Here is a 26,226-nt window from a genome sequence, read left to right on the forward strand (position 1 = left end):
ACACGTGGGCTAGCAAGGAGGCAGGGCAAACCATTTGTATTAAGACCATAGGAGCCATTGGAAGTGGGGATAAGGGTGGAGAGAGGGGGAGGCTGTGTTGCCATCAGTGTCTTTATTCAGAAGCACTGTCGTTTTACTGCTGAACAGTTAAGTGATACTTTTTGCATGTCACCCGTTCACTCCGGGCACTGGGGAGGTGTTCGTGACACCAGCTCTGTAACTTCCCTTCTGTGTGATGCTGAGCAAGTCCCTTCCCCTCTGTGTGACACTATTTCCCCTCCTGATCTTTGCCTGTCTTGCCTATATAGATTTTAATGAATAATAACAGAGCAACGTACAAACAGGAATTAAGTCTTTCAAAACCTGAAAGAGGTTTTTGTCCCCTTCTACAGGTGGCTAAACAAAGGCACAGAAAGATGCACTCACTTGCCCAGTGGGTCATTGGCAGAGCTGGACCCTTCAATTCTCTGCTCTAACCAATGGGCCATATCGACCTGTGAAGGTCAACAGGCAGGAACCACAAAGACTTCAGAGCAGAGAGGTTTTTCATAGTAGCTAGAGAAGAACAAATTCCTGAGCCCACAAATCTGTCAAGAAACAGCTGCGCTGACCTGGTTTATATTCTTGAGTGGGTTGGCAGTGCCTAGCAAATCAAACTGGGATATGAAATCCAGACTTCCAGAGGTGCTGGGAAGTGTATTAGTTTTAAAACAAAGAAGTTGACCAGCTGCCATTAGAACGGAGCTAACAACAACTCGGAAAGTCTGCGTCTTTCCCAGATTCTGCAATGCTGTGCCTCCATTCGTTTCCCAGCAGTTCCAGTGTGATTAACTTCCACTGCGGGAAATGCCTGCACCATTCATGGATACAGAGAGAGTATGAAGAGGGGGGCATATATTTTTGAAACCCCCTGTTTTGCTTAACAGGCCTCAGCCAGATTAAAAAAATCCATAGCTGAGATTTTTTCAAAGCAATTTAGGGAATGTAGAGAAACTCACCATAAATACCAGTGGAAGAAATGTGCCTGAAGCCCCGAGACAGCTTTGAAAATCGCAATCTGTGTGTTAAAGGAAAATAAAACCTCAGGAAAACTATCTCCTCTGCCAATATTAGAAGTAATATCTTAGGATATTAAAGTTGAGTCAATATATTTTTGACACTGGTAGCTCACTTTTTTCCATTTCTCTCAGCTTGGGCAATGAAAATAGACTAGTTCGTCTCACCTTTGTGTCTAATAAGTTTCTAGTCAACTTTCCTTTTGTGGTCTCGTTCAGTGCAGTTATGTTTGGGTTGGAAACACTGCAAGAGGAAGGTGTGGTGTGTGGTTTTTTTTTTTTTTAAATACCCTCTTTTGTTAAGAACATAAGAATGGCCCTACTGGGTCAGAACAAGGGTCCATCTAGCCCAGTATCCTGTCTTCTGACAGTGGACAATGCCACGTGCCCCAGAGGGGATGAACAGAACAGGTCATCATTAAGTGATCCATCCCCTGTCGCTCATTAGTTGTTAAACTAAAAAAAAAAGAAAAAAGAAACATTTCTGTTGGTCTTTGGTGTTGTGAAAACTCATTTTAATAAGGACTCTTCGGGGCCAGTTGGAAGTGGCAGTTTCCTTTAAGAACATAAGAATGGCCATACTGGGTCAGACCAAAGGTCCATCCAGCCCAGTATCCTCTCTGCTGACAGTGGCCAATGCCAGGTGCCCCAGAGGGAGCAAACCTAACAGACAATGATCAAGTGATATAAGTAATATATAGTCTTATTTAGTCAATCTTTATCTAACTTCCAATTCAGCTTTTTTTTCACTATAGCAGTTGCATGGAAATTCTTTCTGATGCTGGGAATAAGTAAATCCGTGGTGCAAAGACTTGAGCAAAATGACCCCCATTAAGCAATGTTTGTGGCTCAGCAAAGCCAAGCACCAAGTGACGTGGGGACATCTGGAAGGTGCTATAAAGAAGCTGCAAATAAACATGTTGGCAAGATGTTACTAGCTAACAAAAAAACATTGATACCAGATTAAATTCTTGCTCTGCTGGTCAAAAGAGGGAAAGTAAAAGCACCCGGATTGACAACAGGAAAAGAATAGCAAAGATTTAATACAATGATAAAGGATAAATGCAGATTAACAAAGTTTGAATGGCTGAATGAGAAATGCAATGAAATTGAACAATTGGATGAGATAAAGTAAGATGCATTAGAAGATATGAGTCTTTAATTACAAAAGAGAAGTGATCAGTATGATCCTTAAGGACATAAGTGGACAATGTTTGACAGACCCTAAAGATAAGAAGGAGAGAGAGTGAGAATATATCAAGGAATTATATAGTGGCGATGGGCCTGAAAAAACCAAGTGCACCAGTAATGAATAAAGAAATCATGGAAGCAGTAAAAAGACTTCAGAATGGAAAAACACGAAGATGTGATGGAATATTGGCTGAATTATTAAAAACCATAGGCAATGAAGGCTTGAAAGCCCTGCCAGAGGTTATAAAAGATATGTTTGAGATGGGGAAAACTGCCAGAAGATTTTACAACCTCATTGTTTATCCACATCCCCCAAAAGAACAATGCTATGGACTGTAAAGACTATAGAATAATCATCATGGTATCACAGGCCTCTAAGATACTCTTGTGAGTTGTTCAAGACTGAATACAAGGAAAGAGTGATAAGTCAGTGAACAACAATACAGCTTCAAAGGTGGAAAGGACCCGATAAACACCTTTATGAACTTGAAGCGCATATTAGAAAGATCAGCTGAAATGGGGAAACCAGTATACTTGTGTTCCATTGAGTTCCAAAAAGCATTTGGCAGAATCTGCCACCACAAATAGCTCAGTATATTGAGATCTGTAGGGATTGATGGAAACGAATGCTGAGTAATAAAACAATGATGCTGGAGTCAGAAGAGGTTTGTAATGGGAGATGGAAATGGAAATCTAATGGAGATTCAGAGGAGTGAAAGAAGGTTGTATAACGTCCCCAATTTTTATCAACATTTATAGCGAGTGTTTTATGAAATTTAATTGAGAAACAGAAAAGGGTATTAAGATGAATGGAAAATGGGTTAATAACATTTGCCATGCAGATTGACACAGTGCTGTTGGCTGATTCGGAACGTCTGATGAAGTTAGTGGAGATGATAAATGAATATAGCAGGGGAGTATAGTCTAGAGCAGGGGTTCTCAATCTTTTTTTCTTTCTGAGGCCCTCTCCAAAATGCTATAAAAACTCCATGGCCCACCTGTGTCATATTAACTGGTTTTCCGCATGTAAAAGCCAGAGCCAGTGTTAGCGGGTAGCAAGCAGGATAATTGCCTGGGGCCTCATGCCACAGTGGCCCCCACAGATCTATATTGCTCAGGCTTCGGCTTCAGCCTTGGGTGGCGGAGCTCAGGTCCCAGGTGTCAGCCCCATGCAGCAGGGCTTCAGCTTTTTACCCTGGGCCCCAGTGAGTCTAATGCTGGCCCTGCTTGGCAGCCCCCACGAAACCTGCTCGCAGCTCCCCAGACGGGCCTTGGACCCCTGGTTGAGAACCACTGGTCTAGAGTTGAGTGGGACAACATAAGAACAGCCATATAGGGTCAGACCAAAGGTATATCTAGCCCAGTATCCTGTCTTCCGACAGTGGCCAATGCCAGGTGCCCCAGAGGGAATGAACAGAACAGGTGATCATCAAGTGATCCATCCCCTGTTGCCCATTCCCAGCTTCTGGCAAATAGAGGCCAGGGACACCATCCCTGCTCATCCTGGCTAATATCCATTGATGGACCTATTGTCCATGAATTTATCTAGTTCTTTTTGAACCTGTTATAGTCTTGGCCTTCACAACATCCTCTGCCAAGGAGTTCCACAGCTTGACTGTGCATTGTGTGAAGTAATACTTCCTTTGGTTTGTTTTAAACCTGCTGCCTGTTAATTTCATTTGGTGACCCCTAGTTCTTGTGTTATGAGAAGGTAAATAACATTTCATTATTTATTTCTCCACATTAATCATGATTTTATAGACCTCTGTTATATCCCTCCTTAGTCATCTTTTTTCCAAGCTGAAAAGTCCCAGTCTTATTTATCTTTCTTCATATGGCAGACACTACATACCCATAATCATTTTTGTTGCCCTTTTGTGAACCTTTTCCAATTCCAATGTATCTTTTTTTGAAATGAGGTGACCACATCTGCACGCAGAATTCAAGATGTGGGCGTACCATGGATTTATATAGAGGCAATATGATATTTTCTGTCTTATTATCTCTCCCTTTCTTAATGATGCCCAACATTCTGTTATCTTTTTTTGTCTTCCGCTGCACATTGAGTGGATGTTTTCAGAAAACTGTCCACAATGACTCCAAGATCTCTTTGAGTGGTAACAGCTAATTTAGATGCCATCATTTTATATCTGTAGTTGGAATTATGTTTTTGAATGTGCATTACTTTGGATTTATTAACATTGAATTTCATCGGCCATTTTGTTGCCCAGTCACCCAGTTTTGAGAGATCCTTTTTGTAGGTCTTTGCAGTCTGCCTGGGAGTTAACTACCTTGAGTAGTTTTGTGTTATCTGCAAATTTTGCCACCTCACTGTTTGTTTACTCCTTTTCTAGATCATTTATGAATATGTTGAATAGGACCGGGCCCAGTACAGACCCCTGGCGGACACCACTATTTACCTCTCTCCATTCTGAAGTCTAACCATTTATTCCTACCCTTTGTTTCCTATTTTTTAACCAGTTACCAATCTGTGAGAGGACCTTCCCTCTTATTCCATGACTGCTTACTTTGCTTAATAGCCTTTGGTGAGGGACCTTGTAGAAGACTTTCTGAAAATCTAAATACACCTTATCTACTGGATCCCTCTTGTCAACATGCTTATTGACCTCCTCAAAGAATTCTAGACAAGACATAAACTATGGTGATATGCAAGGATCCTGGGAAAACATGCAATATTCCAGTGAATGACACAGCTGTACAGCAAGTGAGAAACTATTACTACTTAGGAACCATTATTACAGAAGATGGAAGATTGGATACTGAAGTTAGCACAAGCATGGCAAGAGCAAAAGAGACATCCTGGAAGAATAAACATCTGATGAGGAGAGACAAAAATCTGAAGACTAAAGTCTGACTCTTAGAAACTTACTTTTGGTCTGTGTTAAATTATGACTGTGAAACATGGACATTCAAACAATCAAGAGTAAAGAAGATACAATCCTTTGATGTATGGCGTTATAGAAGAATTCTGAAAATATCATGGATAGATGACCAAAGAAAAAATATTGGAGGTGATTGGAAATCGGCAAACTCTAGTTAGAGATCTTATGGAAAAGGAGATTAGATTTGATTTGAAGGGTACATTTTTAAGAGGTTTAGTGGGTGATGTATATTTATGGGCCCTGGAAGGAAAGTTTAATGGCAGAAGAACATGAGGCAGAAAAAGAGAAGATTGTGGATGGGTGACGTGGTATCCTGGGTGATCAAAAGGACTATTTATCCACAAAGAGATTAGCACAATGGGCTACTCTGTTTGCAAACTTCCAGTAACGGAGAAGCCAAGCAACAGGAGCAGGGCAGCCGTACCAAAAGGCAGAGCCAAAGTGTGGCTAATCCCTTTCATCAGATGAACGGCTTGTCTGCCCACCAGAATTGAACCTGTTTCAACTAAAGATGTGATGTTGTACGATGTTAAACAGGTGCAACTTTTTGTGTAGAGTGGCCTAAATTAGATTCCTTTACTTTTGGACACTGGCTGGAAGGGGTCTTGCAGTACCTGAAAATTAGCTCTATGTGGTTGATCTGACTCTCAGACCAAAACTTCAGCAGCATGTTGGAGGATACAGCAGAGAGGTAAGGGAAGCTGTGGCTAGTGAAAGGAGCTGGTGGAACTGGGTTCCCTGTGGCTGGGCGTTAACATCACAATGCCCCAACCGGGGAGCTTGGTATTCGTGGGTTCCTTAATTGGCAGTTTCAGCAGGGTAGTTGAGGATCTCATGGGTTATGAAAATGGAACTCTCCTCTCTGTCTTAGAGGTGGTCCCTCCAGACCTGAGTCACCTTAGCAGGGCAGCGCGGGAGATGCTTGCTTTTCTACCCTCGGAGCTGTAACGTTCTCTGGGGAGATCAGAGGACACAGTTTCCAGGGCCGTGAAGAAAAAACGCCTTGTAAAATGCAGCTGTGAGCTGTGCCCTCCTCAGTTGAACCAGAAGGGATGGAATGTGGAGCAGGGAGTGGCTGCCGTAACCAGGCCACGCTGCACCCTGACCTTTCTCATGTTTTTGAGACTCTGGGGGCTGCAGTTCAGACAGGTCGTGGGGCTGAGCACCACGTCCTCTGTCCATGCCCCAGAACTCTGCCTCGGGCTGTGCAGGGCAGCGGGACCCCTGCTTTTCTCTATTAGCATCCTAGCTGTTCAGCCTCCTTTGGCAGGCAGCACTGAACAAAATCGCCTGCCCATCGAATCTCCTCTACGGCAAAAGCCAAATCTTCCCAGGGCCCTGTTCTCTAGACAGGACTACCCGCCAGGCTCTTACCTTCCTTCTCCCTAAGGGCAGAGCAGGCCAAATGGAGCAAGCAGGAGGCCTTCCATCTGCAAAGGGACCTTGCAGATGCTCTGCGGCAGCTTCTCCCAGGTGAGAAGCTCAGTCTGAATAACTCTTTTTCGCCTGGCCCTGCAGACTAGGCCACAGTGCTGCTCAGAATTATGGGCTGTCCAATTGTTACCCTCCACAAAGCTTGGCTGCTGACCAGCCTCTAAGCCCCACACGTATTTTTAGCCCTCACCTTCCTGGGTGGCGTTCCCCCAACCTGTGCGTTTTGGTGCTGATGGGCCTGTGGCTGGTGACGTCATTTATTCCACAGGTGAGCTGCTCTTTCCATTTTAATGCAGCGGCGGCCAAATCCCCACATCTCTCTCTGTCCAAATATTATCTGCCAGCATCGCTCCGCTCTGTTCATAATAAACCTGTCCTCTCCTCCGCTGTGATGATCGAGCAACTGTCCTCTGAGGGACCAGCTGCGCACTGGGGTGGTGGAAGGCCGGAGATGGAATCCTCACGTCCCCTGGCGCAGTGGCTCGGGGGTTCTGCGGGAGGGGACTGTCTCATTGTGTTACAGAGCCCTAGAGATGCCCTTCAGCTTAGTTCAGCTCCCTATGCCCTCTGCAGGGAGCCTGTTGATGCTGGGAGTCCACGCCACTCTACATCCTCTTTGTCTCCCTAGCCAGTGTCACCCTTGACCTCCATGATCTTTAGGTGTCTCCTTACTGCACCCCTGAAGGTCCCCGACATTGGGAGAGGGACAATCAGTTTTCTGTCTCCTAGACCTTACCCTTGTCTCACACTAAGGAAGCCCCGTGGGTCCACCGGCCTCCCAGCCAGGATGGGAGAGGATATGCTTGGTCCCTAAGAAGGCTGCTGTCAGATCTTCTGGCCAGGGCTGCCTGAGGGTCTGGGACTTCCATGCTCCTCTCCTCTGAGCTAGTGGTATTACTGATCAGCATTGCTCTTAGCTTCAGTGGGCCGGGGAGTGAGACGCAGAGCCCAGCTGGCCCCTCCCCACAGCCTGGCCAGAACATACTGGCTAGGTCTCTCAGCAGGCCGGGGAGCCCAGATTGGTGTGGAAAGCAGCCGCCCTCTCTCCTGCCCCAATCATCCAATGGGACCAGATTGCGACTGGCTCTTCTCAAACTGTGTGTGGGTGAGAGAGTTCAGACAGCAGCTGGGCAGTGCATTTTATTCCCTTCCTCATGGCTGGCTTCAAGTGGCCTTGCTGCAGAGAGACAATCCCAGGCTGATGAGAGGAGGGAGGCAGCATTGAGCATGGTTCCAGGAATCCTGTTTTTTTGATTGTTTCCTGCTTCCTCTGTTTGAACTTGGCACAAACTTCTCGTTCCCTTTTCAGAGAGGAAGCTGAAACACGCAACCCACCAGAAATGAATGCTTTTAGGACGCTTGGTTTTATTCCCTGGCCTGCTAACGAATAATCTAACATCCTTTCCGTTCCCCCTCCCTTTAATGTGTCATGACTCTCACAGACATGCCCTGAGCAAGTATTGCAGAAGTGTTCTACACCAAGAGAGACCCCGACTTAACTTCACGTGCTGTGTGTGACACTGGATTTAAATCCTTTCATCAGCGTATCCACATGTTGCTTGACTTTGCTGGAGGGTTTTCCTGTCCCCTGCTGCACCCATTAGTGAGGGCTGCTCTGTTTCCACCATAGTGTGAATCTGATTCACGGGGAAAGTTCGTTTGCAGTGACATGCACGTAGTTACTCTACTGCATGCCACTGACCCGGGTGGTGTAGCCACAATTGTGCTCTTAGGATCTTTCGTTCTGAGGCCGTCAAAATGTTTTACGGGGCAGATACAATTAATCTGACTTCCCAGATGGGGAAGCCAAGGCAAGGAGAGAATAAGAGTGTGTCTACACAACAACTAGACACTCACTGCTGGCCCATGCCAACTCGGGCTCATGAGGCTGTTTCGTTGCAGTGTAGACTTCAGGGCTCGGGCTAGAGCCTGGGCTCTAGGACCCCACAAGGTGGGAAGGTCCCAGAGTTTGGCTTGTCTACACAGCAATGAAATGGCCCCGCAGCCTGGGCCCCCTGAGCCCGAGTGGCTGGCACAGCCAGCCGCGGGTTTTTCTTTGCTGTGCAGGCGTGCCCTCGGTGACTTGTCCATGGTCTCATAGCAAGTCAGTGGCTGGGCTGTGAGTAGGGCCCAGAAGTCCTGACTCCTTCCTGCTTCAGTCACTAGATCACGCTCCCAGGTCTCTACTCTTAACTAGGGATGTAAAATGTTAACTGATAAACCTCAGTCTTATCAGTAATGTATTCAATTAACGTTTAAACTCCGCTATGGTCCCAGGACTCCTGGCAGCCGGGACCTGGGGCGTGCTGGGGGCTGGCAGGGGAGCCCCCTGTAAACCATGGGGATGCTGCAGCAACCCCCCTGCTTTCCTATTTCCCCACCTCTGTTGTGAACTCCTTAGTGGTTAAACGTTGAACTGATACAACAGGGGTCAGCAACCCAACCTATGGCACGCGTGCCAGTTTTTAATGGCACGTGCTGTCTGCCGGACCTGGGCAGACAGCAGCGTGCCACTAAAATCCTGCCCAGCCCGGCCCGCTTCTTTCCGCCCACTGCTCTCTCCTTGCAGGGCAGGCAAGCTTCCCCCTCTCCCCACCCTTGCCCCAGCGTGCTGGGTTCCTGTCTCCTCCTCTCCCTCCCTGCAGCTACGAGCAAGGGAGAGGTACAAGCGGAGCTACAGCATGCTCTCTGCTCCGGGGACTTTGGGGACAGGGATGGAATCAGGACATATCCCCTTCAGCCCCCTGCCGTGACCCGCTCAGGGCAGGGGGCTGGGAGTACCCCTGCACCCTCCTCACACACCCCAGCCCCCCATGCCCTGCCTCTTGCACCCCCCACATCCCCACTTCCACCCTGAGCACCAAATGGGAGCTCCTGCACACCCCCTTCCCCCACACACATTCCCCCTTGCACCAAATGGGAGCTGCCCAGGTAAGCACTCCACACCCAAACCTCCTGCCCCAACCCTGAGCCCCCTCCCTCATTCTAGCTCCTGCCCAGACCCTGCACCCCAATCCCCAGCCTGCTCCTTCACCCCCAGCCCTGTTCTCAGCACACTCCCACCCTCATCTCAGTGCAGAGAGAGGAAGAGAATGGCTAGAACCAGGGAGAAGGTAGGTACCTACTTTATGTGGACAGGGCCGGGACTCCGGGCTGGCAGCCAGGACCCTGGCTGGCAGGAGCTGGCGGATGAAACCCCAGATCGGCAGCAGGTTGTGTGTCAGTGGACTGAGCAGCTCAGCCTGCTGCCGGTCTGGGGTCCCGGCCACTGGCCCTGCTCAGCTCGCTGCCGGTCTGGGGTCCCGGCCACTGGCCCCGCTCAGCCCGCTGCCGGTCTGGGGTTCTGGCTGCCTGCCCCTTGCCAGCCGGGGTCCCAGCCGAAGGCCCCGCTCAGCCCGCTGCCAGCCTAGGTGAATGGAATCGCAGGCCGGCAATGGGCTGAGCAGGTTGGCTGCATAAGATCAGCATTTTAATTTAATTTTAAATGAAGCTTTTTAAACATTTTGAAAACCTTGTTTACATACAACAATAGTTTAGTTATATAATATATAGACTTAGAGAGAGAGACCTTCTAAAAAACGTTAAAATGTATTACTGGCACGCGAAACCTTAAAGTGAATAAATGAAGACTTGGCACACCACTTCTGAAAGGTTGCCGACCCCTGCGATACAATTTTAATAGTTTAAATGGTAACTTTTTAAAACGCTATTTTCATCTCTAACTGTAACTACTTGGGTTGATTAAAAATCCCTTTCATCAGAGGCACTGAAACAGATGCTGGCCCGGAATGGGACATTGAAGGGTTAATGATGCTGGGAACTACATGGAGGGTAATGATGCTGGGAACTTGGTGGGGGATGGTTCCCTCCTCCGGGATACTGGGCATAAGATCCAAGGCTCCTACACTATATCCTGCTATTGCGAGCAGTGTTACCCCTGTCTTCCTCTCCTCCCCTTCTGCAGATGGTCTTCCGCCCACCTCTGGATTTCTATGACATCCTTATCCACCTCAATGCCAAGCAGATCCCCAGGCACCTGGAGGGCGTGGACAGACCGGCAAAGTCATTCAGCCGGGGAATGCTGAAGAGTGATGCTCCAGTCAAGACCCTTGTTTTCCCAGTGGTGGGTTATGATCCAGTGCAGTGCTACCTCCAGGAGCTGAGGGTAAGTGTGGCGGTGAGCCTCAGAGGTGTGTGCGCTTGTGCTGCTGCTCTGTGGGGGTTTGTGTGCAGATTGCTTTCACTGCAGGAATGGATAATGGAACCTCTCCATCTTCTGCATATAGTGATTGCATCCCTGTTCCACGGGAGTAGGGATGTCAGCTGGTGAAAGAATCGCCATAGCGGATAGCACCTGGAGCCCTGCGTAGGGACTTCACAATCCCAGTGCAAATGATGGCCCTAACAGTGTCTTCCTGGTTCAGTTAATTTAATGTTTCTGGCCCCCTAACCTGGCCTTGCTGGAGCAGTGGGATCACTGCAGAGAGCTCTCTCTTCTCTGATAGAAAAGAGGAGTATAGGGTGCGGGGGAGTGAGTGGCTCACAGGACTGATCATGGGAGATGGCTGTGTCCATATCTAGGTGATAGCCTGTGTGACATAAGTCTGGATGCTGCAGGTGTCCACAACATGGAAATCACTACAGCTGGCACTAATTGGCCCCGTGGTCGTCTCAGCAGGGAAGCTAAGGATTGAATCGGCCATGGGAACTGAAGTCCTTATTCGCTCATGGAGGGTGGTCTCTCCAGGGTTGGTTTCAGGCACGTTAGTGAGGGGAAGCCTACTCTGTGGATAAACAGAGGATATCCGTGCAGCACGTTTCACCAGTGCATGCTGGCAAAGCCCTTATCACCCCACCTGTGTCAGCCACCCAGTGGGCACGTGGCAGCAGCTTTAGCAGCATTCTATCTGGGCAGCAGATGCTTTTCAGGCATGCAGCCCTGTCTCCATCAGCTGCTGTGCGAGGAGCACTGTGGTTTGGGAAGGGCCTGTGAATGGCTTCCAGCTTTGCATGGAAGATCATGGTGCAGAATGTGATTAGCAGGACACTGGTGTCACACCTGGCAATGGAGACTGACCTAGAGGCACAGTAATGTTCATAGATTTCCTAGTACAAGACACGGTGATCCCAGCTGAGAGTGATTTTCCTCCTCAAAGACCAGATGGATGGGAAGATGGACCCCTTTCTTAAGGAAGGACTTTGAAACCTCTTCTGCGTATCCAGGAGGTAGGCTCTTTGGGGAAATCCCTCTCCCGGTGTCTGGAAGTCAAGATACTCATAGGGCCCCAAGATTTGGGAGTTGTCACCGCAGTTCTCTCCAGTCGATGTCAGTCTCAGAGAAAGGAGAGCTCATTCAAAGAACAGATTCATACAACGGCATGGATGGAGAAGGAGCTTTGACATAGCATTAACTGCCTTGAGCTCAGAGCAGTTAGCTATCCCTACTAGCACTAGGCGCAGAGTTGAGCCACAGATGTTCCAACGATGTCCGAGCACAGCTAAAGTAGCTTTTGTAAGCAAACGAGGCACCAGGTCCACAGCCATGTTGCGAGAAACCAACCTGTTATGTTCATGGGCAGAAAAGAACCCTCTGTCCCTTTTGAGCTCTCAGCATAAGAGGATAGCTAAACACCCTGGCAGAGGGGTTAAGCAGACAGGAGAGCCAGAGAAGTGGAGTCTTCACCCAGAGATCTTCGATTCAATACTCAGAGCTCTTGGTCACCCATTTGCTTCCCAATTTAATGCAGAGATTCCCACTTTCTGCCCCCAGGTGGAGGGTTCACTGACCCGTAGCCATGCATGCACACTTTCTGTGGCTGGAAGGGCTGCTGCTGTTTGCCTTTCCACGATTTGCAGTGCTCCCCAACACAGTTTACAGGATACAAAGCAGAGGGCAGAGGTAATTCTGGTGGCCCTGCTTTGGATGTGGAGAGCCTGGGCTTCAGACTTGGTGCAGCAGGCAGAATACCCTTTGTTTCTCCCACGCTGATGGAATCTTCTATGACGAGGACTGATCCTCCACCCCGACCCAGGGAAGTTGAATCCAGTTTCTTTGTATTTGTGAGGTTCCAGCTAAAACAAAAAAGGATATTCGGAGCCCCTAACAGGCATGCTCTTAGCATCCAGAAAAAGCTCAACAAATAAGGCATAAGAAGGATTTGGTCCAGATCTGAGACCCCGTGTAAAGACTTGCAGATAGATCCTATCAAGGCTAAGGTCAAACATGTTTTGGAATTCCTGAACGAAGGTCTCACGTTGATCTTTAAACCTCAAACGTTAACATTTCAAGTGACTGCAACCTCTATCTTCCAGACAACAGGAAAACACAGGAACATGTTCCCCCAAGATTTTTTAGAGCAGTATCTTGTGTCAACCCTACTCCAATTTGCAGGATTCTCCCTTGGTACCTGAACTTAGTGCTAAATGGCTTACTAAGAACCCTTTGAACCTCTGTGATAAATGTCCTCATTTCCTTAAAAGTGGTTTTCCTCATAGCTGTCACATAACGCTGACTTCTGCAAGAAGAGTTTTTCAGAACTGGGAGTCTCATCAGTAGAACCACAGCTCTGCACCTTCCATCAGGACAAAGTTTTAAGACGCAATGCAGCTTTCATGTCCAAGGGAAATTCAGTATTCCAGAAGACGCAAGAGAGTCCGTCCCATCTTTCTGTCTACATCCGACTGAAAATCTTTGGCATACCCTGGATGTTAGGAGAGAGTTGAAGATCTACATCAAAGCTGTAAAACAGTTCAGAAAATCACTGACTCCTTTTTGTTTTATTCCATCCATTGATGTCCGGGTGGATAAAATGTTGCAAAACAAAGTTTACAAGGCCAGAAACTTAGAGCTCCCCCAGTGGCTACCTCCTGGACTGAAAGATCTTGTGGACTCTGTTCATAGCGTGCATACGTTTACAGAGTATTACAAGCTTCTCCAAGGCAGCATTTGAGCAAAGGATTCTGCTTACTTTGGTTCCACAGATTGGGTCTATTTACTCAGCTGCATAGAGTTTCGTATATCATACCCTCCCGGACTGCAGACTGCTCCTGGACAGCCCACTGTAAGGGGTCTGTGAATCTTCTGTGTGCAGAAGAAAAAGAAAAACCTTCCTTCTGGTGGGCAGGTCCACAGATCCCGTACAGTGAGTCTTCTCATGTTACGGTTTGCCGAGCGTCAGAGCCAGAACTCTCAGGGCAGGATGGGAGTGGCCAGCCCTTTGAAGATCCTGGTAGGTTTGAGATGCTTCCATGCACTGAATTCTCTAAGGATTAACTAACAGTAAAATTTCTGAATTTCACTATGTTCAATTAATGTGAACATTTCCTACTGCAAAGCAACTTTTATTTCTTCCTTAAAGCAAGGGTGGGCAAATGTATATGCTCATATGTTGTGAGAGGAGGAAAAAAATAGACTTCTGGGGATGAAGAAGGTTTTTGTCCTGGATATAATGGAATCTGTGGACCCTTCCCTCTAGAAGAAAGGAAATGTTTCTATTCTGAATAAAGGCCCCTCTGACGGGTGAATCTGGCAAGTGGCTTTAGGAAATTCTCTGTCACATTGCAAAACAGGTCGGTGAGTCGTAGTATACGGGCAGATGTGTTGGTGTGTGCATGTACACATACTCGCGCATATTTTGGAACAATTTTTCTCCCACATTCTCTCTGAGGTTAACCTCAGCTAAGAGGATTTTATTAGTCACTTGATGTGCTCTTTATTCTCCACCGTTTGCAACACCCTCCTCGAAATTGCAGAACACTGTCTCCCTACAAATTCTGTGGAGCAATCTTCCAAAGAAAGGTGTGAAAATTCAGTCACGCGAGACATTTGCAAGACAAGACAGTGCACTAGTAAACAATATTAGATGGAACAGTTCTTCCTTTGTCAAGGAGATGGCCCAATGGGGCATTTACACCTCTATCTTGTGCGATTCGCTGACTCCTTTAGCAACTCTTTTATTTAATGCAGCCCAAAGAACATGGCTGCTTTCCTTCTGTGGTCGACACACGCAGAACAGTATGTCGGCAGGCCCACGCAAATCTCTCTGGGAACCCACTCATTGGTTTTTAGTGTTGCACAAAAATGGTAGCTTTTTATGTTTCTTTTTTTTTTTCTTTTTTCTTCAAATTTCTTGTTGACTGTCAATCTCTATGGGCAAATTCCAATTCTGGTGTAATTTTCCCTCTATAATGCCATTGAATACCGAAACAATCCCTGGCTGGCTGCCTAGACGTTGTCACTGTCTCTTCTCACTGACCCTGGGAAAACAAGTTCCTGATGTGCTCCTGAGCCTCAGAGTGCCTGTAGCTCACGAAAGCTTATGCTCTAATAAATTTGTTAGTCTCTAAGGTGCCACAAGTACTCCTTTTCTTTTTGCGAATACAGACTAACACGGCTGCTACTCTGAAACCAGTCAAGAGAGTGATTATCCTGACAGCGAGGCCTGCAGAGTGCAAATGGCAAGTGCTTTTAGGTAGTATCTTAAGCAGATAGCTACAGTTTAATTTTAATTAGGATTTAGAGGCAGGTTGTTAACGAGAGCACTTAGCGTGTTCAAAACCCTGAACAAACCTTTAATTAGTATATTTATTATTTGTGCTGTAGTAGTGTGGATGTGCTGGACTCTTTCCAAAGACCAAGTGAGTGAGAGACCCTTCTCCAGCGAGCTCCCGATCTGAAGGCAGGCATGATGCAATCAATGAGCGAGAGCAGCAGCCGGGAAGCAAGAGGAGGGGGGGGGGGAATGAGGATTAGAAAAACAAGGTCACACAGTTTAAATCATCCTTCATGCACTATGTACCCCTTCTCCAGAAAATCCGCCCCCTCCGCAGTCCGGCCACCCTTCCCCGTTCTTGAGATCAGAGGCTCCCAGGTCATGGAAGATCAACATTTTTGGTTCCCTGAAATAATTTAACTGAGAGCTTTTCATGGACTTCTAAAGCCAAATTGCAGGGGAAACTTTAATTACCCCCCCTTCCCCTACCCAGTGTTTGCAACCTCAGAATTACAGCACTGGGCTAGAGCTCGAGAGGCAGTCAGGGAAGCAACTCCATGATTAGTGAGACACAAGTACTCTACAAACAGCACAGAGGCTGCAAATAATAAATTAGACCTTTTAAGGCTGCAGTTTTTCAGGTAGCTGAACGAGGCGGCTTTCTGAATCTCCACCCAAATGTTCTCCGATATCAGGTGGTGGTAGTAACACAGGTTCAGAGCTCTGCCCTTCAATAAGGTTTTTGACCAGACATTGTCCCTTTAATGTCTGTGCTGGCCTTTGTTACCCAGGGGAAAGGCGCTTTGTATTCACAGAGCAATAACTTTATTGGGAAATAATCCGTCTCAGTGCTGTATCGTGTGAAGGCTAATGGCTGTCATCCAGCCAGACATGCCTGTGTAGCACCTCCAAGCCCTGCACATAGGCATCAGTGTGTTACTCTGGAGAACTCGCGCCTTAGAATAACCAGGGCTTTTTCCAGATTGTCAGAGACCTTATTCCCTTTTATGAGGGATGGCTTTCCCTGGCTCTAAACATGCACACACAGCACAGGCAACGTGTGCTTAAGTGTATTCCCTTAACGGGCTCATTCCCAGCTGGAGCCGGTTCACACTGATTTGTTGGAATGGATTGTTAAATTTAGAAGCCCTTTTAGAACTGGTTGTCCCGCTTCTAAATTTAACAGCCGGCCAAAAGTGACGCCTTAGGCACCGACTCCGTGGGTGCTCCGGGGCTGGAACACCCACGGGGAAAATTTGGTGGGTGCAGAGCCCCCACCGGCAGCTCCCTGCCCGGCCCCAGCTCTCCTCCGCTCTGCCTCCTTCCCTGAACGCACCGCCCCCGCCCCTGCTTCTCCGCCTCCCAACCCCTCGATTTCCCGTGAATCAACTGGTCGCGCCGGAAGCCGGGGGGCTGAGAAGCAGGCAGCAGCTTCCCGCTCAGGCCCAGGGAGGCGGGGGTGAGCTCGGGGAGGGGGAGGGCTGCCCGCGCCGCAGCAGGTAATCTGGGGTGGGAGCGTGCAGGGGAACCGCTCCCCGCCCCAGCTCACCCTGGGGAGGAGGCGGAGGTGGAGGTGAGCTGGGGCCTGGTGCAGGGCGGGGAGCTGCCGGTGGGTGCTCTGCACCCACCAAATTTTCCCCGTGGGGGCTCTAGCCTGGAGCACCCACAGAGTTGGAACCTAAGACGCCACTTTCGATGTGATCAGTGGGGGGAGCAGACACTCCCTCTGCTACCCCGCCTCTAGGAGCTAGAGCGACCTACCGGATACTTCCTGGGAGGTGCCCCAGGTAAGCACCGCCACGACTCCCCACTTCGTCCCCCCCAGCAGGTCCCTCTGGCTCTTAGGAGTGGGGTGGGCACCCACTACAGTGGCCCACAAGACCCTCCTGCCTGGTTCTGGGGGCAGTCAGGGGACAGGGAGGGGGGTGGATGGGGCAGGGGTCCGGGGGGCATCAAGGAATCTGGGGGCTGGATGGGGCAAGAGTCCAGGGGGCGGGGGTGGGCCATGACCCCCCTCATGGGGTGAGGAGGGAACCGGTGGTTAAGATTTTGGCAGCTCATTACTGCTCGTCCCCCTTGGCTGGTGTGAGCCTTTCATCCAAGAGGAATTTGGTATCAACCTACCTCTGAACATTCTAGATTTGCCCACGTCAAGTAATGTGCGGGCGGGTAATTTTGGGAGGCACTGATTTTAAAACTAGTTTTGCAAGATGTCCCCTGACTAGCCTAGCCTGAATGAAAGCCCTGTCAATGGGATGAGCTGGCGGGTATCAGTCCATTTCCATCCCATCAAGCCAAGCACGTCACCGTCTGCTTTGAATTCCTCCTTTCGGCACCACCTCGGATTTACAGCTCTGCCTTTCAGGCCTGATGACTCTGCCGCTCCTTTTTTTTATCCTCTCTTGCCTCTTAAGACACCCCTGTCCCCACCCACTCAGCTCCAGTGCCAAGGATGCCAACCTGGTTCACCTGCTCCTTCCACAATGATGTGTTCATTCTTCCGTGCCCGCCCCTGCATAGACAAGATCCTTTCTGAGATGGCTGGCAAGGCTGCTACTCCATTAAGAGCCACTTCTACTGTGATATGTACAAGGATATCAGAGCAGTGGTAGCAGCTGAGTAGAGGGGCACTTAGGAAAGTTTATCGGCAAGCACCCACCTTGCAAAGGACCCAACTATTAGTCCGCTTGTTTGCCGTCTCAGCAGAGACGTGACTAGGCATGGTGTGGAATTGTTATACTCCTGGGGGGGGGGCCTCCTGGCAATGTGGGTTGTGTCATATTAGCAGGACAGTGGTGGGAAGCTTGTACTGCCACTGCCCAAGCTCTAGCTGTTCTGTGGAGAAGTGGTGGACTTTAGTCTGCAGAGCTAGCAGAGGAGAGTACAACACAATCCCTGACTGGAAGCTGAATAACAATGAGTGTAATTAACAACGGGAGCAATTTACCAGGGGTCGTGGCGGATTCTCTGTCACTTCCCATTTTTAAATTAAGATGGGACGTTTCTGCTGTAGGGATTCGTTTTGGGGCAGTTCTCTGGCCCGTGTTCTATGGGAGGTCAGACTAGATGGATGACAACGGTCCCTTCTGGCCTTGGAATCTATGGATCTGTTCCTGGCAGCTGCTCCCATGAGTTCGGCCCTAGGAGTTGCTCTTAGTGGAGTCCACAAGGTTCAACAAGATCAAGTGCAGAATCCTGCTCTCGACGGAAGAATCCCATGCACCACTACAGCCTGCGGACCGAGTGGCTAAGCGGCAGTTCTGCCAAAAAGGACCTAGGGATTACAGTGGACGAGAAGCTGGATATGAGTCAACAACGTGCCCTTGTTGCCAAGAAGACTAACGGCATATTGGGCTGCATTAGTAGGAGCATTGCCAGCAGATGGAGGGAAGTGATTATTCCTCTCTATTTGGCACTGGTGAGGCCACATCTGGAGTATTGTGTCTAGTTTTGGGCCCCCCCACTACAGAAGGGATGTGGACAAATTGGAGAGAGTCCAGTGGAGGGTAACGAAAATGATTAGGGGGGTTGGAGCACATGACTTACAAGGAGAGGCTGAGGGAACTGGGCTTGTTTAGTCTGCAGAAGAGAAGAGTGCGGAGGGATTTGATAGCAGCTTTCAACTACCTTAAGGGGGGGCTCCAAAGAGGATGGCGCTCGGCTGTTCTCAGTGGTGGCAGATGACAGAACAAGGAGCAGTGGTCTTGGGTTGCAGTGGGGGAGGTCTAGGTTGGATATTAGGAAAAAAGATTTCACTAGGAGAGTGGTGCAGACTGGAATGGGTTCCCTAGGGAAGTGGTGGAATCTCCATCCTTGGAGGTTTGTAAGGCCCAGCTTGACAAAGCCCTGGCTGGGTTGATTTAGTTGGGGATTGGTCCTGCTTTGAGCAGGGGGTTGGACTAGAGACCTCCTGAGGTCCCTTCCAACCTTAATCTTCTATGATTCCTCCCTTGGCTATCCCTGTGTCTGAGATCCGATCCCTGTTCCCCAAGTGTCTGGTGGCGCGCATTCAGGTAGACCCACACCTGATCTTGTTTACTAATCTCAGTCGTCCCGTCCCCCCGCCTGCCACACTGGGAGTTGTCGTGTGGGCACAGGGCAATCAAGCTGGGGCTGCTGTTGTGGTTCATGAGCGTTCCTTCTGAACCCTTGTTCCAGGCAGCCACCTGAGCAGGCTGTGGGAGGATGGGCTTGGTGGGTCATTCACATTGTTGAAGTATTCATGCCATGAGAGCAAGTCCGTGCAGAGCCCCACATAGTATGATAGCAGTTCTAGAGGCAAACTTTTAAAAGGAAACTGAATTGTCTAGTTACCGTGACCTGAGGTGCTGTATTGCTGGGAACGAGTCTTTCCTTGTGATTATTTTGCAATTTCAGTGTAGAACTGGCAGCGCACCTGGAGTTTTTGTGTGGGAGCTCGGTTGTGGGGGCAGAGGAACTGCAGGAAGGAGCTTCATTAGCTTTAGTGCCCCGGTCTAGCGATTGACGTGCTATGAGTGGGCTTCCCTACCCCACTTTCAAGAGCAACCTGCAGCAGAGACGTTTTTCATCCTGAAGGAGTTAGCCTCACTCGAGCAGAAACTTCATAGCAAGAAAGGCCAGTGCATGGCACACAGGCTAATTGCAAACCATATGGTTCTGCAATATGGCCCTCCCCCCAATCCAGGGGAGCATGGCCTGCTGGGAACTGTACTCACTGTGGGCTGCACTTCTCTCTTAAATGTGCAGTCTCCTCTGTTTATGTCCAGCCTAGCAAGTGGCAGATAGGACTCTAGTTTAGAGGAGATATTCTGGGATAGGTTGAAGTCTCTTTTATTGACCTTTCACCGGGCTCTAAGTGCCTGTTATATTATCCTTACGCTGCAGTGGGACTCAAAAGAGAAACCCTGATCATTGGGGGCTGCTTGCTTGCTGCACTTCTCTTTCCTTCCCTTATGCTGCAGGGAGCTGTTCCATATTGTAGTGGTTTCCCTGGTGTTGCTGCCTTGTAGTGACCTTTATTACGGGCAGAGTTGGTGGCTGGCAGATCCCGCCCCCTCCTGCATGACAAGCTCCAGTGCATTAGAGTTGATACGGTTCTGTTGCAGGATGGGTCGGGGGGTAGCCCTGTGGCCAGCACCTGGAGGGCAGGTCATTTTAATTGAAGTTGGGATGTGTTGATCCGTGAAACAGTTGTAGAATCTGCACTTTCAAGAGGCTTTCACCAGATCCTACCTGGCTGTGAGCCAGTGTCCTTGGTGCATCTCCCTCCTGGGGAGCATTACACAGGGTTTGTGACGTGATTTCTGACGCCTGAAATGACTCCCTTTCAAATCCTCTTCCAGGAGGCCTTTGGAGACCTGGCCTTGTTCTTCTATGACTTGCACGGCGGGGAGGTGATTGGAGTTTTGTGGAAACCCTCCAGTTTCGAGCCCCAGCCTTTCAAGGTGAGTTTTTGACCCTCTACTTTTAGTTTCTTGTTTGTTCCGGTGCTGTGGGAAGTTTGGAGGGGATTGTAGTAACACTAGTGTCACCTAGTCTCACAGAGCAGGTCTCAAAATGCTTTACAAAGGCAGGCAGTATCCTCTCATCTGACACTTGAGGAAACTGAGGCAGAGAGCAGTGAAGTGACTTACTTCGGCCAGTGGCCGAATCGGGAACAAAACCCAGATCTCCTGAGTTCGAGTCCAGTGCTCTATCCACTAAGCAATAATACCGCCCAAGACACACATCCTTTGACCAACACACACCCGCGCGCGCGCGCGCACACACACACACCCGCCTTAGCTCTCCTGGAGAGTAGGTGAGTGCTGTCTCCATTGACAGGGAAACTGAGGCAAAGAGCCCCATTTTCAGAGAAAGCTTGTGTTTTTGGTTGCCCAGTTTGACACCCCAAGGCCTGATTTTTCAGAAGTGCCATGTGTCTGTAGCTCCCACTGACCAGTAGATGTCCAGGACAGTAGCACTGGGATCCCAAAGATCATGCTGAGTTTGTGCCATGCAGTTTAACATGCAAAGCTATTTGGGAACAAGAGTGTGGCTTGGAGAGTCCCTGGAGGATGGTAAAGGTGGGTCTGATGCACCAGGTGTGGACGTGAGTCATGCTGCTTTATATGAGGAACTCATCAAAGACTCAAAAACTTGTGATTATTGGCCCACACTTCTTCTAGCAACCCTGGCTGTTCTGCCATCCCTTTCATTCCCTAGGATCAAGTGTAGCTCCTCTCTGTGCCTGGGGCACTTGCTGCCCTGCAGTGCTTCTGCTTGGAAATCTAGTCATTCACCTGTGATGAAATGAGATGATGCCCTCAAGCCCATGCCTTGCTTTACACATCTGAAGAGCTCTGTTGACTTCAGTGAGATAACTCCATGCTTACAGTAGCTTGCTGGATTCAGTTCTTAACTCCCAGTAACAGATCAAAGCAAAGGCAGCTCAGACATGTTGTCTTTGACCCGTTGACCTTTAACGCACCCTCTATGCATCGGTTGCTTGGGGCCATCCCCAGCTCCTAATATCATCAGTGAGTAATTTTCCAGTGTTCACTGCGCACATATAAAGGGTAATTGTGATTTGGAAATTGTATCATTGCTATATTGATGGGCTGCTTGGTTGTGTATGCTCTGAAGAGGGTTCTTTTGCAGCCTTCTGCTTTACACTGTGTATTTTGCAGCTCACTTGACTGTAACCGGAGCTGTTAAAAGTGAATGTAGTGCTAGCAAAAGGGGACAGGATTGAAAGAGAAGTGGTGAGACCGAACAGTGGCAGCATTTACTTGTCATGTTGCGCTCACTGCGGAATGGGAGGGGAGGGATTGCATTAGAGATTTAACTTCTGGAGAAGAATACAGTATTGCTGGGTACAACATGCAGATGTCAGTTAGCCCAACCCGTATGCATGTGTGTTACAGGCATCCAACATGAAAGGAAGAATGATGGCGTCTCTAAGCTGTGAAGAGCTAGTCACCGTTCCCAATGTGGAAGCCATCCTAGAAGACTTTGAGATCCTGGGAGAAGGTCTGGTCAGATCAGTGGAGGCACGTACAGAGAAATGGACTATCTAAGGCCATCAAGAGCTTGTTAGGCCTCCTGTACCATATCTGTAACCCTTTGTTTATAAATCTGTTCAGGGGAAGAAAATTCATGAGCAATATCTCTAATCCTGTTAATCTGGTACACATTTCATTCACAGAAACATTGCACCCCTTGAAAAGGGATAATAATTTCTATAGACATAAGACACCCCCTCTTTATACCTTCTCCAAAGTCATCTCAAGGTGAGATGAATTGTTCATAAATGTTCCTATTTGTTCCTCATGGTGAATGTTTTTATATAAAATGTCCATGTCTCAAATACCTGCTGGGATGTGAAACAGGAAGGGCATTTCCTAGTATAATAAAGAGTAATTTTAATAACTGCTTTTATTTTTGTCACCAATAGCATTTCTCTCATAAGAGCAACACACCCCCCACACCCACACACCCACGCTGCATTTATATAGAGAGCAAGATTATCCAGAGTTGTAATAGTGAAAAGAGAGAAATCGGGGGATATGATAAAAGTATATAAAACGATGAATGGGCTAGAGAAGGTAGATTGGGAGTCTCTGTTCTCCTGGTCTTATAGTGCAAGAACAAAGGGACATTCAATGAAGTTAAAAGGTGAAGTATTCAAAATTGGTAAAAAATACTTTTTTTTTTTTATGCAGTGTGTAATTAGACTGTGGAACTCACTGCCACAGGAGGTCATTGAGGCCAAAAACTTAGTGATCGGACGCATAACTTTGAATATTTTCAATACCCATTTAGTTCCTGCTTACAAGCATTCTGGAGGGGATATTAAACCTAATGGTTCAGGGCTTAAGCCAACCTCTAACTACTTGAGATCAGGATGAGACTTAATATGGAGGCAGTTTATCCCACATCTGCTATTGCAGGGTTCTTGAATCTGAAGCAGCTGGTACTGGCCACTGTCAGAGGCAGGATACTGAGCTAAATGGACCGTGGGTCCGATGTAGCATAGCAGTGCCTGTGTTCCTCTCTCGCTGAAATTGCTTTCCAAAGTCCAAACGTGTCTCTTGGGACACAGACGCAATTTTTAAATGCTGGGTATGTTAATATTGTTGAGGAGTTAGACATGCCAGGAGCTAAGCCACCCCCAAGGGGTTAAATTGCCTGTAAATAGCCTTTGTTGTAGCAGTCTTTTTCCGCCCCCACCCCTCAGTTCTGTTTGCACCAGGGAGTTTTAGTGCAATTTAGCTATAATGTCAAATATAATTAGTGGGTGAAATGTGTCACATCTGGGAGCAGATTTATGCCTCTGCTGTGACTTGGGAGACCGGGGGGGGGGGCGATGCTGACAGGCCCACGTTGAGTTCCATTAGCAAACAGCTTGAGCAGCTATAAAACAGGGTTGAAAGCTTTTACTTTTCAGTTTTAACTTTAAGGCCCTTCACAATGTATCTTTGCCCTGGCTACTCATCTCTTAGAGGCCTCCAACCCGGCCTTAATTGTTCATTGTCAGATTTACTCAGAAGCCCCTTCACACTTAGGTGTGGGAGGAGTGCCCTGTAAACTGAAATCTGCGGGTTTTACACTAGACTGCTCCAGATTCCCCCTTAAATTTGCCTGTGCCGTGATGCCTTGAAAAACTTGGACAGTGGCTAGGCAGCTGGTGTGCATGAATCTTTGCTTCTCACGCTGGTCTCATGAGCTCCCTGTCTGGTCTGTTTGTATCCACTTGTTGTCCACTTCGATTGTGGGCGGTTTGTGGGAGGGACCATCTTCTTGCTAATTGTGGCCTTGCCCTCACTAGGGCAATCAGGGCTTTTCTAATGTGTTAGAATCATAGCGCAGGCAAGGCAGCTGTAGTTCTCAGCCTGGGTAGCTGGTCCAGGTAAACCCTAGGTTCTGCTATAGGGGGTGAGCTCCGCTTTCCACTCTAGGTCTGGGCTGAGGTCCAGTTGCACGGTGGGCATGGAGAGAGCTCAGCCCTGCTGCAGCCTGTACTCTACCTGCCCCCTGAATTATTTAAGGAGGGACAGTCCCTGTTTTGGAGCCAAGCAGTTGCCATATTCCCTGCCCCCCCCAGTTCTTTCAATGGCTCCCCTACTTCAGTGTTTCAATACATTAAAACCTGTGTCCCTGTTTTCTTTCCTAAATAGCCCTCATTCTAGCCATGACCAGATGTTGGCCTATAAGGGTGTGTGGGCTCATTGCTTTCACCCCAGCATCTCTTGCCAGCACTGAATTCCCTTTAGAAACATAAAGGCAAATCAAAGCTTCGTGGTAGCAGTGACCGTAAGGTGTTTTAAACCTGCCCTACCCTGCAGTGATGCCGCAGCATTCCTCCTCCTTGTCTTTCCTGAGTTCTGCCTCGGGTAAGGCACAAAACTTTGGAGAACGTCCAGGCTGGTCTTTGCAAATGCGTTAACTCCCTTGAGTTAACTGACAATCCGTTATCCCAAATGTAGACAACACCTTGTTCAGTACCCAAGTGCGGTGCAACCCGGAGGCGCTGTCTACACTGCAAACTTTTGCCGTTGCAGCTATGTCAGTCAGGGATGGGAGGAGGTGTGATCCTTGACTGACTTGGGCCAGCAAAAGACCCTAGTATAGACATGGGGGTGAGGGTGGAGCTTATTTTGCTTGGGGGCAGAACTGAAATACGTGGAGTGTTGTCGGTATAAGCTGTGCCAGCAGGAAGGGTATTTTGCCTCTGTAGCATGCTGGTATAGTTGTACTACCAAAACCGTCTAAGTGTAGACCTTACCTTGTAATGATCCATTTTGCTGCAATTAGTCTGTGAGAGCTGGTCTACCACGGTGAAGTAGGAGCGAGTCTATGTGGTGGGGTAGACACAAGCTGTGATGCTGTGATGCAGCTATTTCCCACCCCTGGGCATTTCCGCCCTCTTCTTCTACTGGGGGGAGAATTATATCACAACAACACAAAGCTTCAAGCATCCCCTTGCAGCCATGAAAAGGGAATCCCAGACAAAAGGTCAAAGGCTTCTACTGAAGGGTGTGCTGCATCCAGCCACTAAACAGTTAAAGGGACATGGTCAGCCTTTATAGGTGCCCCAGATTACCTTCCTTAGTAATATTTTGGGTTTATGTAACGTAATTTACCTTCTACTGCACCTTCACTCCAGGGATCTGGCTTCCTCCTCTCTTATCTTTGTGTTCTCGTCAGTGATATCAAACTGTAGTGTGGCCAACTCCCACGAGTCTCATGGTCTTAGTGCTTTTCTAAAGCCCTAGCTCCTGCTTGGCAGTGCTGAAGGCTCAGAAGAAAGGCAAATAATTGCAGGGACCCTGGAGACTGACAGTCTTCTTCCTGCGGTGCAGTTTGCTGTGCTGGTGACACCACTGGGTGTTCTCCCACCTTAGTCAGTGACGGTGCTTTTTGCTTTTTACTTTTCAAATAACTGCAACATCAAATTCTCACGCCACCCCATGAAGCGGATAAGTATCATTATCCTTTATCTTACACAAGATAGCTAGTCTGTTGAGTGCTAAAGAGATCATTAGCTCTCCCCTGCTGCCTCCCCCCATTGACAATAAGAATCCACTCAGATGTTGGCAAAGTCAGATCAAATGAATACATCTTGTACTGCAAACCGCAGGGAAGTTCAGTTCTTGATCTGGACCCCCAGACTGTTCCATTGTTTTCCGTACACAATGAGCAGCTGTAGACCTTCACTGGACTGACTTTTTATTTAAGATAAAGGGAACCCAACCTAGAAAGAACAAGAGAAGCATCTATGAGCTGGCAAAGCTGTGAAGACACACTCAGGGCTACTTGAATGTTTTAGGGTCTTCCATCCCTTTAAATATTCCAGCAGTAACTCTTTATTGAGCTAAGCTTAGAGGCCAAGATTTTTCAAGGAGATTCTTGGGTGCCTTGTATTTTTGGCAGCCCAGTTAAAGAGGCCTGATTTTCAGAAGTGCTGAGCACCTGCCCTTTAAAGATCTGGCTGCTCTAGGACACCTGTCCCTAAGGTGCCACAAGTACTCCTTTTCTAAAATCACTAGTCACTTTTGGAAACGGTGGCATGAATTTCCACATCTGAGCAGCTTTCTTTGCATGAGAAGGAAATTGGTCCAAGGCCCCATGCTGAGCTGGTTGAGGATTGTCCCATTACAGTGGGGTTTTAGCAGAATGAGGGGCGTG

At 48.2% G+C, this 26,226-nt stretch overlaps 1 protein-coding gene across 3 annotated transcripts in view; it reads left to right on the forward strand.

Moving 5' to 3' along the window:
* Positions 1-22,467, forward strand: part of NOL6 (nucleolar protein 6) — an 80,798-nt gene extending 58,331 nt beyond the window's left edge. For all 3 annotated transcript variants that reach the window (XM_038402226.2, XM_038402228.2, XM_043515009.1), the window contains exons 24-26: positions 10,548-10,748; positions 20,400-20,501; positions 21,963-22,467. In XM_038402226.2, coding sequence (XP_038258154.1) covers positions 10,548-10,748; positions 20,400-20,501; positions 21,963-22,115 — 456 coding nt within the window. In that variant the 3' untranslated portion in view covers positions 22,116-22,467. The remainder of the gene's footprint in view (positions 1-10,547; positions 10,749-20,399; positions 20,502-21,962) is intronic.
* The last annotated feature ends 3,759 nt before the right edge of the window (positions 22,468-26,226 follow it).

Source organism: Dermochelys coriacea, chromosome 5, assembly GCF_009764565.3.
Source record: "Dermochelys coriacea isolate rDerCor1 chromosome 5, rDerCor1.pri.v4, whole genome shotgun sequence".
Taxonomy (NCBI): domain Eukaryota; kingdom Metazoa; phylum Chordata; order Testudines; family Dermochelyidae; genus Dermochelys; species Dermochelys coriacea.